The sequence below is a fragment of the Salmo salar genome, chromosome 04 (assembly GCF_965601325.2).
Source record: "Salmo salar chromosome 04, fSalSal1, whole genome shotgun sequence".
NCBI lineage: Eukaryota > Metazoa > Chordata > Actinopteri > Salmoniformes > Salmonidae > Salmo > Salmo salar.
Window position 1 is genome coordinate 58,323,167 of NC_138294.1, and position 14,035 is coordinate 58,337,201.

Consider the following 14,035-nt stretch of genomic DNA (forward strand, 5'->3'; position numbering starts at 1 on the left):
GGTGAGATTTCCCCCTTCCCTCAGCCAGGGCATTGAAAATGGGTCGTGGATGGGTATTCCAGCATGACAATGACCCAAAACACACGGCCAAGGCAACAAAGGAGTGGCTCAAGAAGAAGCACATTAATGTCCTGGAGTGGCCTAGCCAGTCTCCAGACCTTAATCCCATAGAAAATCTGTGGAGAGAGCTGAAGGTGCGAGTTGCCAAACGTCAGCCTCGAAACCTTAATGACTTGGAGAAGATCTGCAAAGAGAAGTGGGACAAAATCCCTCCTGAGATGTGTGCAAACCTGGTGGCCAACTACAAGAAACGTCTGACCTCTGTGATTGCCAACAAGGGTTTTGCCACCAAGTACTAAGTCATGTTTTGCTGAGGGGTCAAATACTTATTTCCCTCATTAAAATGCAAATCATTTTATAACATTTTTGACATGCGTTTTTCTGGATATTTTTGTTGTTATTCTGTCTCTCACTGTTCAAATAAACCTACTATTAAAATTATAGACTGATCATTTCTTTGTAAGTGGGCAAACATACAAAATCAGCAGGGGATCAAATACTTTTTCCCCCCACTGTAAATGCATACACTTATGAGGACGTTGGGTAGTAATTTATGCAGGGTAGATTTATGTCTCCCAAAGCAATGCTTCCCATACGTAAAACAGAAGTAGTTGACTGATAACAGTATACTGTACATGTAGGGAGATTCACGTCATCCTGTCTGGCAAATACACACTTTCTCTCTCTTTCTTTCTCCCTATCGTGTATTTTGCCTCTCAGATTGTTTAGAGCTGTATAAATACATACATAAAACACTTAGCCATGATGAGCCACTGATGAGACACAGATACAGTGGTTAGTCACAGCATATTTTGTACAGCACTGTGAATGTTAAGGGTTGTGTGTCAAGATGAAGAGACTTCTCAAGATGAAAATTCCTTCTATACCTCCTTTTTGCTGAAACTCATCTTAAGACACTAGAGGAGCCAAGACAGCAGAGTATTTATTGATTATAGTACTGTAAGTGGGAGTAGATAGTTATTTTTCCTTTTGTGGCTCGATTTGGATTATTTAATTTTTTGTGTGTTTTCTGAAAGACCCACAACTGCCAGATGGGTCTTCCCAAAGCAAATGGGTCTTCCCAAGAGACATGCCACAGAAAACTCTTCCTCTCTTTCCTTACTGCCCTACGTATTGACATCAATGGATGGGCAAAAATAAAATCACTAATGACTTTATGATGAAGATACAAATGGCATCAAAAGCAGATCTATCTTAGTGTAGTGTAGTGTTGATGTTTGTACTGCAGACTACTGTCATTAACCCAGATTCAGTGGTCGTGGTGAACCCTTGTGGAAAATGTCCCAGTCATCCCGGATGTCTGCACCAGGGACTCTCTGAGGGGACTGGGATGATAACCAGATAGCAGGCTGGACAAGGGTCAGATGCAGAGGAACCACAGCTACAGACGAGAGAGGAGGGGAGATACTTTGCCCTCTGAGGAGCAAAGGCACATCGGGAGTGGATGAGTACCCATTGAACGTTCTTCATTTTTTCCTAAAGAGATTTTTACTTAATAGCTCAGTTTATCGTTGTGGAATTTCTTTCTGTTATACAAGGAGTTTGACAGAGAAAGATATTAAGTACAGTTACAAAGAGGAAAAAGTTAGTATTTGGATACCAATATACCACAGTAGGAGTGGATGTTGGTGGATATAATTTATTTGTTTTTGGGGGATCCTCCCGTCTCAGATATACAAGACTTAGATCTTGTAAAGGACTCAATGGCAGCTTGCAATAAGACAGGCTGGATGGGAGAGTCGGGTGCCAACCTCACTGCCATGATGCCAGGTGTGAGACCCATACTAACCCCTGTTGTATACACTTTCATGACACCAGAAATGATGGGATGGGTCCTGAGTGTGGCCTCTCTCCTCATCATCTCCACCAACCTACTGGTGGTGGCTGCTCTCTTTCAGTTGATGCGCAGGAAGGGCAGTCAGAGCTGGTGCTTCGTGCTCAACCTGGCCCTGGCAGATATCCTGGTGGGCCTGGCTATCACTGGCATTGTCACAGACGTGTTTCAAAATTACAATACCGTGAACAATGGAACTATTCCAATTACTCAACCGCTACTCCTGATGCACTCCACACAGAAGACCAAGTGTTTACTCCGCATGGCCTTCATCATCTCCCCCTCAACGGCGTCCATCTTGTCCATGTTTCTGATCTCTCTGGACCGCTACGTGGCCATCAAGCTGCCGCTGCGCTACTCCCAGCTCACTGGGAGGTGGACCGTGACTGGGGCCCTGGTAGCACTCTGGATGGTATCCCTCACTGTTGGCTTCCTACCAGGTGGAACAACTAACCTCAATTATCTTATTTCAGAGGGGACACATGTCCCTAACAACAGGGTTACATTTAAATTCAGGGAGATAAGCTGAGAATCAATTTGTGAATTTGAATGTGCTTCCTGAATTGACTAAATTGGAATTGAATTGACCCCAACACTGATTGTTGATCAACTTGATAATGAACATCATTATTTTTATTTGAAAATTCAAAATACTATAAATATAGAACGTTTATTATTCCCCTCTGCTCCACAGGCATGGCATGGCAGCTCCAGCAGGGAGACTTTGAAAGCAGCAGCCTTTGCACCTTCTTCTCTGTCATCCGTCCCAAGGGCATCATTGTGGTGTTCTGTGCCGTCTTCTTCCCCGTCCTCTCTGTCTTCACCTACTTCTACCTGGACATTCTGAAGATAGCTTGCGGCCATCAGAGGCAGATCCGCCAGGCCCGTCAGGCCGGCTCCAGGCTGCCCCAGCGCAGCCGCTACTGGGGCCACGTCAAGGCCCTGAGGACCGTGGCTCTGCTGGTGGGCTGTTTCACCCTCTGCTGGTGCCCATTTTTTGTGGTGTGTGCAGTGCAGGTGCTGTGTGAGGACTGTGAGCTGTACAAGGTGCTGGAGAATGACCTGTGGCTGCTGGGGCTGTCCAACTCCCTCATCAACCCTCTGGTGTACGCCTGCTGGCAGAGGGAGGTGCGGCTGCAGATCGGGGCCCTTTTCTGCTGCGTTAAGGACAGGGTCAGGAACACAGCCGTGTTAGAGGCTAGTGAGAGATGTCAGACAGAGCTGCGTATACCCACTCATACTGTTATATATGTGGATGATGCCATGAGCCTGGACCCCACCTTTCCCACGGTCACCAGTGAAGAGGGCCACACTGTACCGTTTTCTGCCTCAACCCCCTTGTGAATGACTTAGACATTTTGAGAACAACTCATTGAGGTTGATCGAACCAATTTGGAAAATGCTTACTGTGGCAGCTTAGAGCTTTTTCCATTTCTGGCAGAAACCGTTCACGTCACATGTCTAGCGACAGCGACTAACTGTCAAAAACAATCAAATGGGGAAAAAATAACAGAGTGAGATAATGGATGTGGAGACATCATAGAACCTAAACCATGGAACAGATGGGCTTATTTGCTTTTTTTGCTCTGTTTCCTCCACTAACCTAATTGATATTATCTCTGCAAAGTATGCACTTTGTCCCTCTCTGCATTCCCATCAACCTCACTGTCTATGTGTTTCTGAGAGGTGTGTAGGTGTTTTGAAGGGGAACAGCTTTTTTGTGTACAAATGGTTGTTCTCTGATCATTCAGTGATTATATAAAAACATTTTTTGACAAAGTATTTAATTGCTTGGGAAAGTAGTGTGTATTATTACCTCCACTAGGGAGGTACATGGGAAATGTGTGTTGTGTTTTATTGCCAATACTTTCTACAAACGATTTACTCATAATGTCAATGTAGAATTGTTTTATTTTCTCATAAATTACCATAGTGAAAATATATTGATTAAACCTTGATATGAGGTAGGTAGAATATTATTGTTTGAGTGGTTGCTATTCAAAATGAATTATAGAATGCTTGGATGATTGATTATTCATTCATGAACACTTCCTTGTCATATAAACACTTATTTTTAGGATAAATACGTCCATATTTTACAACTAGCCAATAAAATTACACTTTGTGATATGAGGAATGATGGTGCTATAAAAGTACATTTCATATACAAAAGAGATAATAAAAGTCCGTGTTTAGGCCAATGCAGTGGCATTGAAGAAAGCTTTTGCTTAATCACAAAATACCATTGGAATTGAATAATTGAATTGAATATTGAAATGCAGTTGTTTTGTAGGACTTGTTTGTACGATTTTTATAATAAAAGTTTGTCAATACTGAGAACAAGGGAGCATGCCCTTGAACTACACCTCCCACAAACCCCTGAACGTAGTATGACGCGCCGGAAACTGATGTTGGTCAGGGGGGGCTCCATTTTAAAGTTAGCATCGTGTTTGCGTTCATGATAACGTCATAATGAAGTGAGTATAAGTGACCGATTATGTGTTTTACATTTTGTATCGACTGTAATCATTATCTAGTTACCCACTGAGGTGTAATGGGGTGGTCATGTGAAGAGGTCTAGCTAGCCAGATAACGTGTACTGCAACATCAGTCAACATGGCTAACGTTAGCTTGCTAATGATTTGCTGCTAGCTAGGTTATAATGTTACTAATGACAATAATGTTAACGTTAAATGAATACACACTACTATATTTAACTGGGTGGTTCGAGCCCCGAATGCTGATTGGCTGACAGCCGTGGTATATCAGACCTTATACCACGGGTATGGCAAAACATGTATTTTTACTGCTCTAATTACGTTGGTAACCAGTTTATAATCGCAATAAAGCTCCTCTGGGGTTGGTGGTATACTCCGCAAGAACAGCTCTAAGCTGTGGTATATTGGCCATATACCACACCCCCTCGTGCCTTATTACTTAAATATATTATAGTCTGTAGTTCCTCATGAGACGACCCCATGGGGTAAAAAAAAAAAAAATCTTGGCCATGGTGGTTAAGAAAACAGCAAAGACAGGATCAACAGAGAGAATATTCTGCATTCTATTGCATGTTAAACTCTCAATCCTTTCGTCCTTCTCCATCTCTCTGTGTCCTGCAGTCCCCTGACCAAGGTGAAGCTGATCAATGAGCTGAATGAGAGAGAGGCCTCATTGGGGGTGAAGGAAAATGTGTCATGGCACTCTGAGTATAAGGACAGCGCCTGGATTTTCATCGGTAAGAGGCTGTGTCAAAGACACCCCTGCGATTGAATAGGATTGATCCGAACCCTGGTATTACAGCCATGTTTAAGGTTTACTGCCAGCTGACCAGTTGGTGGCATCAAAGTAGTGTTTTTTTTATTTTATTCAGTCAGTGGCTTGCTCTCTAGTCCATCTCACCAGCAGTTATAAGCCTGTTTCTAACTTTAGTGTTTTTGTTTTAACCTGCAGGTGGGTTTCCATATGAGCTGACAGAAGGTGACATCGTCTGTGTCTTCTCTCAGTGAGTCCCATACATACAGCCCTTCCTCCAATCTCTCCACTCACTGTGTCCTTTCTCTCCCCGTTCTTCTTTGTCTGTTTTTGTCTATACAATTACCCGTCTTTCCATGCTTATCTTCCCCTATTCCCTCATAACCTTCCCCATTCTGAATAAATCAAGTGTTCTTTGCATTAGATTAGGTGTATTCCTGCTTCATGTCTGTCTGCAGGTATGGAGAGATGGCCAACATCAACCTAGTGCGTGATAAAAAGACGGGTAAATCCAAAGGCTTCTGCTTCATCTGCTACGAGGACCAGAGGAGCACCATCCTGGCTGTGGATAACTTAAACGGGATCAAGGTAAAGAATGGCAATCACTCACAGCTGAGAAGGAGAGAACAAGAGAGATTGAGACTAAACCAGTAGATGTGCATAAATGAAGGTTAGACGATGCAAAAGACGTAAATGACTATCGTTGTGGTCTGTGTCTCTCTCGCTCTCTCTCTGTCGGTATCTAGATAAAGGGGCGGACCATCCGAGTGGACCATGTGCTGAACTACCGCCCTCCCAAAGACAATGAGGACATGGATGATATCACTAAGCGACTGAGGGAGGAGGGCTGTGCCCCCAAACTACCTGACCCTTCATCCTCCGAGTCCGAAGAAGAGCAGTACGCCTTACCTGCGAAGAAGCCCAAGAAAGGTGAGACGAGAAGAGACTAATGGAGGTCCAGATGGTACAGGTCTGCTGCTTGTGTCAGCCTCATTAGACTGTGGATTTGAAATGCAAGAACTTTAGTCAACGTAGAATAAACACTGAGCAAAAATATGAACGCAACATGTAACAATTTCAAAGATTTTACTGAGTTATAGTTCATATAAGGAAATCAGTCAATGGAAATAAATTCATTAGGCCCTAATCTATGGATTTCACATGACTGGGAATTCAGATATGCATCTATTGGTCATAGATAACTTTTTAAAAAAGGTAGGGGCGGGATCAGAAAACCAGTCAGTATCTGGTGATGGATGAATGACACGACAGTGAGCCTCAGGATCTCGTCCCGGTATCTCTGCATTCAAATTTCCATCGATAAAATCAAATTGTGTTCATTGTCCTCAGCTTATGCCTACCCATACCATAACCCCATCTCCACCATGGGGCACTCTGTTCACAATGTTGACATCAGCAAACCGCTTACCCACACAACACCATACAGGTGGTCTGCCATCTGCCCGGCACAGTTGAAACCGGGATTCATCCGTGAAGAGCACACTCCTCCAGCATGCCAGTGACCATCGAAGGTGAGCATTTGCCCACTGAAATGGGTTACGACACAGAACTGCAGTCAGATCAAGACCCTGGTGAGGATGACAAGCACGCAGATGAGCTTCCCTGAGACCGTTTGTGGAGTATTTCTTTGGTTTTGCAAACCCACAGTTTCATTAGCTGTCTGGGTAGCTCGTCTCAGGCTGGATATGGAGGTCCTGGGCTGGCGTGGTTACACGTGGTCTGCGGTTGTGAGGCCGGTTGGAAGCACTGCCAAATTCTCTAAAACGACATTGGAGGTGGCTTATGGTAGAGAAGTGAACATTTCGTTCTCTGGCAACAGCTCGGCTGGACATTCCTGCAGTCGCCTCAACTTGAGACATCTGTAGCATTGTGTTGAGACAAAACTGCACATTTTAGAGTGGCCTTTTATTGTCCCCAGCACAAGATGCACCTTTTTAATGATCATGCTGTTTAATCAGCTTCTTGATATGCCACACCTGTCAGGTGGATGGATTGTCTGGGCAAAGGAGAAACGCTCACTAACAGGAGAGAGATGCTTTTAGTGTATATGGAAAATGTCTGGTATCTTTTATTTCATCTCATGAAACATGGGACCAACACTTACATGCTGCGTTTTATAGTTTTGTTCAGTATAATTGCAAGGCGGACACGGACACCCGAGTAGTGGAGGATAACTTGGCTGTCAGTGTTCATATCATCTCCTCTTACCTGACCCTCCCTGTCTTTTCTTTCATCTCCCACCCAGACAAGAAAGAGAAGAAGAAGAAGAAAAAGGAGAAGAAGGCTCTGAAGGAGGATAGGAAGCAGAGGGAGAGGCTAGCCCAGACTCACTCTGTCTCTCCCCCTGGGCCTGCCCTGGCAGTGAGGGTGAAGCAGGAGGAGGAGGACCTGGGCTATGACAAGTACAGCCAGCGGGGGGCGCCAGAGGAGTGGCTGGGGGCCAGGGAAGAGAGACCAGGGCCTGGGGCAGAGCCACAGAACCCACGAGACACACACAGGCAGGTGGACAGAGGGTTCCGAAATCGCCATGGGGAGAGGGAAGGAGAGAGAGAGAGGCCCAGGGAGGATGAGAAGTGGAGAGATGGAGGATTGCAGTTGGAGAGCAAGAGGACAGGCAGGGAGGAGAGAGAGAACCGACAGGGACAGGGATAGAGAGAGAGACAGAACTAGGGAGGGAGAAAGAGAGAGGGCAATGAGAGGAACAGAGCAAGGGACTGGGACAGGGAGAAAGACAGGAAGAGAGAGAGGGAAAGAGACAGGTCAAGTAAGCACAAAGAACACAGTCGGGAGAGAGACCAAAGGAGAAAGTAACAGAAGCTCCTTGATTGTAGTCTAGACAACTTGACTGAGTGAAATCTTACTCTTTCCTTCACTATAGAAAATCAGCAAGGAACTGGGACCCTGGAACTAATATAATGGGTTGTTTTATTTTGTTAGTATTTGTCATAAGCCATATCAAGCCTGTTGATTCTACATTCTCTGTTATGGAAAGACTGATGTGGAGACTGAGCCAAACAGTGGATGACGACATGGCCTGTTTCCACGACAACAGCTTAGCGTTATCAGCAGCAAAGTTAAATCGGAACTGGATTTCAAATGAATTTTTACCCTCAAACCGCTGTACAATGCTTAATCTGACAATGATTTACTGTTGTAAATAAAATGAAATGTGTTTTTATTTTTTAACAAAGAGATTTGGTTTCCAACAAGTCTTTGACAGATGCCTTTATAAATAACATTTTATTTTTAAATTGGATTTCAAGTGATACAGAGACACATAGTAATATGGGTAACGCAAGATAGGAGCTTCCTCTTGGCTCCAAAAATAGGTGATTTTGGGTGAAAAGACTGTCCAAAACATTAGGCAATTTGTAATTCAGTGAAGAACCAAAGACAAACAAGATACTTGGGGGGAAAAAATGAATAATTCAGAACTAACAAAGATTGTATTTACATGATCACACCTGCTCAACAGGATTTTGACTGCAATTCATCTGTATCGCTGAATGTCACACTAAATGATGTTTAAAACACAACATAGTTAATCATCTAAGACGGAACAAAGCAAAGATACAGAAATACTGTATATATCAAGAATAAATTAACATTTTGTCAAAACATAAAAGGGAAAAAGAGGTAAAGCACATTCTGCCATTAAGGAAATGTTTTAATTCCACCAAGAGGTTCAGTGTGTGAAGGAGCCTGTCGATAGTTGGCATGTGAAACACCGTAAATGTCATCACACCGGGGCTCCAATGAAAATACCCAACTGGGGTATAGCGATATTAGAGCACGAGCCACCATTTTGTCCTTAGGAGTTAACCCTTCCTTATCCTCTTTTAGCTCTTCCAGTGGGGGGCCAGGCAGACAAGCCACACTCGAATAACTGGGATTTTGGTCGCCCCGTTGTTGTCTGGCTGCATGGATAGATCGTCAATGCTATACTATGTTGGTTACCTAGGTGATGTGATGTATTCAACGTTTTTTTTAATGACTTCTGGGTCTGAGCTTCACTTGTCAGACTGGTCAGAGGTCAACCGCTGCCTTCACCCGGGCCCCAGATTAACAGAGGCCAGGCTGGGATGGACAGGAGAGGAAAACGTGTGTCCCCCCCAAAGAAAATACTTTTTAGGGACCCAATTGAAATTAAGTAAAGAAATTGCACCCATACAGCTGTTATAGAAACATCCCAGGATAGGATTCGGCTAAACTTGGGAGAAAATAAGTATTGGGTCTGGCTGTACAAAAGATGTCTATGACGTCATGTGTACTATGAATGTACAAGACATGGGTTGTCATTCCCGAGGTACATAAAGAATGTGTACTTTTCCGGGTTGTAGAATGATTCTAGGTGATTTACAGCTGGATGGGAATGTGTTTCTGTTCAATGTTCTGACACCCTGACACATCATACGGAACAAAACATTGTGCAAGAGGACAACATTTAAGCAGATGAAGAGTTCTAGTCAGACGTGTTTTTTCTATAGCCTACATAATGACAGCCTAGGTCAGGGATCATCGACTACATTCAGCCACGGGACCATTTTTGTTTTCGTGGATGGACAGGGGCCCAGAACATTTTTTAAATGTAACCTTTATTTAACTAGGCAAGTCAGTTAAGAACAAATTCTTATTTACAATGACGGCCTACCGGGGAACAGTGGGTTAATTGCCTCGTTCATGGGCAGAACGACAGATATCTTTTTTACCTTGTCAGCTCGGGGATTCGAGCTCCCAACGCTCTAACCACTAGGCCACCTGCCGCCCCAAAACATAACTACAGAAAAGTTGGGGGGCCAAATAAAACCACCTGTAGGCCACCAGTTGGTTAACCCTGGCCTAGGTATTCATTAGCATTTCTAGGACTTGGTGTTCATATGACAGTAGCTGCAAAGGATTTATATGTGCAACTGCCATTGTATGTTTAAGTTATATGGGTAGATGGACAGATGTTTTCATTTTGCTAAGTGGTAACAAATGCACCATAAAATCTAATTTTGTGGACACTGACTCTTAGTTTTCATTGATTTGATCTCCCATTGCCCCATAAACAATTCATTAATGAAATCCACACAGATTTCTGCAGTTCTCTATGGCTCATGATAACTGATCATGATGCAGCAATAAAGGCTTCAAGCCCATGTTACAAAAAGGTGAGCGTCACAGTTTGCATTTTTTGCAGATATTACAGATCAGCCATAGCAATTGCAGAGCCGTCCTGCCCAAAGGAGAGTGTGTTGGCAGAAATGTCTGTCCACTCAGTGGGTAAGGCAGGGACACTGACCACTAGAATAAAATAGGATAGCAGGTCATTACAACAGCTCAGAAAATAACCTCAAAACCTATGTACAACCGTTTGAGTAACCGTGAACACAAACACATCTCAGATTAACACAACAGAACACAAAATCTCCTATCAACTTTTAGAAAATATATGGTCATCCAACATTTACATATTACAAATACTTATAAGACAGAGCAGTGGGGCAGAGGTGATCAGCAGAGGGTGATTTGGGGTATACTGCAGTGTCTCTGGGAGCAGGAGGGGACTCTGTCGGGTTACAGACATGTCTGTGATCAACGTCATCAGAGGTACTTTATGAAAAGGTGGGTTTTTGGTTGCTTGGTTACTATGACGCCGGGTGAAGGCGAGGTACATGGCTGGAGTACTATGGAATGCCCATTTCTACCCACAATGCCATGGGACTTTGCCCCAAAGTCCACAAAAACCGAGAGTCCATTCAAGACACTGAGGGTGGGTCTGAGTGAGTCCAACTTAGTCATCCTCACAGATGCCTTCCCAACTTGGGAGTGCTAGTTAGGTTACGTACAAAAGTAAGGCTGTGGTGGGTTGACTGACCAGAGGGGAAGAGTCAAAACTGCCCCCATATTACAGTATATCAATCAGAGCGTAGAAGAACTGAAGATAAACCAGGTTCTGCAGAACAAACGGTTTCAAGAGACATACAGAGGAACAAATAAGGAGAGAAGGCGTGCCTCCGCCATACTGTTCATCTGTGTTGGTGAGGAGTGGCTGCAGAGAAAAACACAATCAGAACAGTAGTGGTACAGTCTCCTGCACGCGTGTACGCTCACACACTAGGAATAGGATTTCTGTGTCAAAACAAACATAATGCCATCTTAAATATGACATGACACCTGTTTTTCATTCATGAAATTCTATGACAATTGACCTTACCAAAGAAAGGGACTTCATTGTTAACAAACAAGCTAACCTTCAATCTATCAGAGTTTTATGCAATAGAGCTTGTGACTTTGGAGAAGTAATGTACCTTTGTTGTTTGAAAATGTAAAGATTCAACTTAAGATTGTTTTACTTTTTGTTGTTTGTATTGTAATACAGAATCCATGTGAATAACTAGGCCCTAGGGTTTCACCAAACAGGGCTTATGACAGGTTTGATACCATGCTTACGATGGCATTATGCAACCTTTATGATGCATTATGACGAGAGCCTACAACCACCTGATCTGTGTCTTTATTCTACATGGCGGATATACATGCAGTCTTTTGCTTACAATCAGATCAGGATCCATCATCAATATTTATTATACACACCATGTTTGGGGTATAATTGACATAGCCTAATTATGGAAACGGTTGAGTTTTGCAGTTCTGAAAAGTGAGGAGTTGGTTAGTAGTCAGTGCAATCCTTTAGGAGGGCATGAACAACCCCGGCTTAGCTCACACTAACCCAGACCGAGGCAGCGCATTGGTCACTCTCAGGCCCGACTCTGCCCATATGCATCTGAGGCCTGATTGGTCCACTGACCAATTTACTGAAACTTAATTCGCTGTGAGGATTAGGAAGCTGCATCTGCAGGGGCCATTCACGGTTGAAGTGGAGGTTCTCTGAATACCGCTGTGTGGCAGCCCATTGACTGACCGCCCTTTCTTACACTGGCAGTGTCCTTCTTGCCTGGCACTGGTTGGCTGGGCAGAAGAGGAGGTAGGGGTGAGTGGGGTGGTAGCGGTTGAGGAGGGGTCCTGGGGGCGGGTACGGCATCAGTCATCAAAAGCCCACCGCATGTAGGTTACTGTACACTGTCTCCAGCACACACAATGAGAGGACAGGCAAACACCCTAACCCTGAAACTACTCTACAGCCCAGTCTCCATTCAAGCATTATGGGGAGCCAACGAGCCTCAAGCAGCAAAACACACACATCCTCTCCATATCCCACCTATCCTCTCACACACAGTCTACTGCATCACACAGGAGGCAGGTACAGCACAGCAGTCAGTCACTGTGCACCGGTTTCTGCCCATCGCATGTGTATGTCTGAGAACGAGAGAAGCCTGTGGGTCTGTGTTTCCACATCTGAGCCGCTCAGCACATGGAGATGGTAACGTTGATCCCCAGGTTGCCGTTGTCGGCGAACAGGTGAGCGATGGATGTGTCAAACACCAGACAGTCGCTGTTCATGATGGCGGCCGCCACACCGTCGTGGATGGAGCGGGGCGTGGCCTCCCAGGTGAGGCGCCGCCGGTTCCCGTTGAGCTCCAGGCGGTAGGCAAAGTTCTCGGCCTGCTTCCTCGTTCCGATGAGCAGCACCACGGCAAAGAACTGCTGGTGGCCCTCGTACTTCTCCTGCTTCTCCAGGACCAGCATGAAGTGGTGGCCGAAGCAGGACTGCATCATGACCCAGTCCACGGCCCCCGGCAGGTTGATGTCTGTGGCCAGGAAGACGATGTCCTCTCCCTGCAGGGTGGTGATGGACTTGTGGGCGTGCATCAGGTGAGGCATGACAGCCTCCAGGGAGCCTTGCCACTTGCAGGAGGCCCCGGGACACGGGCAGGTGTAGGGACGGAACTCACACACCTCCTCGTGATCAGGCTTCTCACTGTGGTGGAGGGACAGCAGGCATCCAGCTGACGCGTACTGGAGATAGAGGGAGGGTGAGAGAGAAAGAGAGAGAATTGCTTACAATTGAGTTTTCCTATGTATGTTGAGAACCTACTCGAAGTGGAGTGGGGTTGAATGACCCAAGAGATGGGAGACAGAATGAGAGAGGAGGGACAATGCGGGGGAAGAGACAGAATGGGTGAGGAGAGAGAGGAGGTGGTTATAAAAGGAGAGATGGGGAAGAGAGAGGGAATGAAGGAAAGAAAGATATTGCAGAGACGTAGGTGGCAGGAAAAACAGAAGGCGAAGGAGGAAGTAAAGAAAGAGGGACCAATTGAGAGATTGAACAATGTGTGGAAGGATAGAGATAGAGAGTGAGGCAGGGAAAGAGTGCAAGAGAGAGGGAACAAAGAAATAGAGGAGGGAGGGGGTGAGAGTGGCAGGGCACATGAAGGGTATGAAGAGAAGTAGATAAGAGTACTAGCTAAGAGTACTAGATGAGCACCTTACTAGATATAAACCCTCTGGTACTACAACAGCTTCCCAACACATCCATGGAGATGTTAGGGAGGAAGAATCTTATAAGATTGGATGGTTATTTTGTATGAAAACAAAGCAATACCAGGCCATTAAACTGCTCGTCGAAGGGGAGATTGAGATACATGACATTGTTATTAGCAAAGCTGTTTTGAAAAAAATATGTGCATATTGAACCACCAACAGACAATCTTGCCTGTAAGACGGAGACATACCAGTAAAGATAGAGTGTAGCAGGAGACGACAGACTACAATATGGGAGGATATGTAAGTAGCTGGTCCGTGCTGGGAGTGCTGGGGCGGTATTGAAGGGTTGGAGCAATAAGTGGATTATCTAATGAAAAGTGCATGAAGGGGGTGGATTTCAAGTTGTATTTGTCGTATGTACAGGATACACGTGGTATAGCATACTCTGTCCAATGAAATGCTTACCTGTCGGTTCCT

General features: G+C 44.8%; 3 protein-coding genes across 4 annotated transcripts in view; 2 read left to right on the forward strand and 1 right to left on the reverse strand.

Moving 5' to 3' along the window:
- The first annotated feature begins 1,784 nt into the window (after positions 1-1,784).
- On the forward strand, positions 1,785-3,506 carry LOC106603430 (glucose-dependent insulinotropic receptor). The gene is made up of 2 exons (XM_082973815.1): positions 1,785-2,355; positions 2,610-3,506. The coding sequence occupies exons 1-2, from the start codon at positions 1,785-1,787 to the stop codon at positions 3,257-3,259; spliced, it is 1,221 nt and encodes a 406-aa protein (XP_082829941.1). The 3' UTR covers positions 3,260-3,506.
- Positions 3,507-4,276: 770 nt separating this feature from the next.
- On the forward strand, positions 4,277-8,382 carry LOC106603585 (RNA binding motif protein X-linked 2). Its single transcript, XM_014197448.3, has 6 exons — positions 4,277-4,392; positions 5,035-5,150; positions 5,366-5,417; positions 5,626-5,755; positions 5,914-6,097; positions 7,434-8,382. The coding sequence occupies exons 1-6, from the start codon at positions 4,388-4,390 to the stop codon at positions 7,838-7,840; spliced, it is 894 nt and encodes a 297-aa protein (XP_014052923.3). The 5' UTR covers positions 4,277-4,387; the 3' UTR covers positions 7,841-8,382.
- Positions 8,383-8,409: 27 nt separating this feature from the next.
- Positions 8,410-14,035, reverse strand: part of siah2l (seven in absentia homolog 2 (Drosophila)-like) — a 43,742-nt gene continuing 38,116 nt past the window's right edge. For both annotated transcript variants that reach the window (XM_014197449.3, XM_014197450.3), the window contains exon 2: positions 8,410-13,090. In XM_014197449.3, coding sequence (XP_014052924.1) covers positions 12,539-13,090 — 552 coding nt within the window. In that variant the 3' untranslated portion in view covers positions 8,410-12,538. The remainder of the gene's footprint in view (positions 13,091-14,035) is intronic.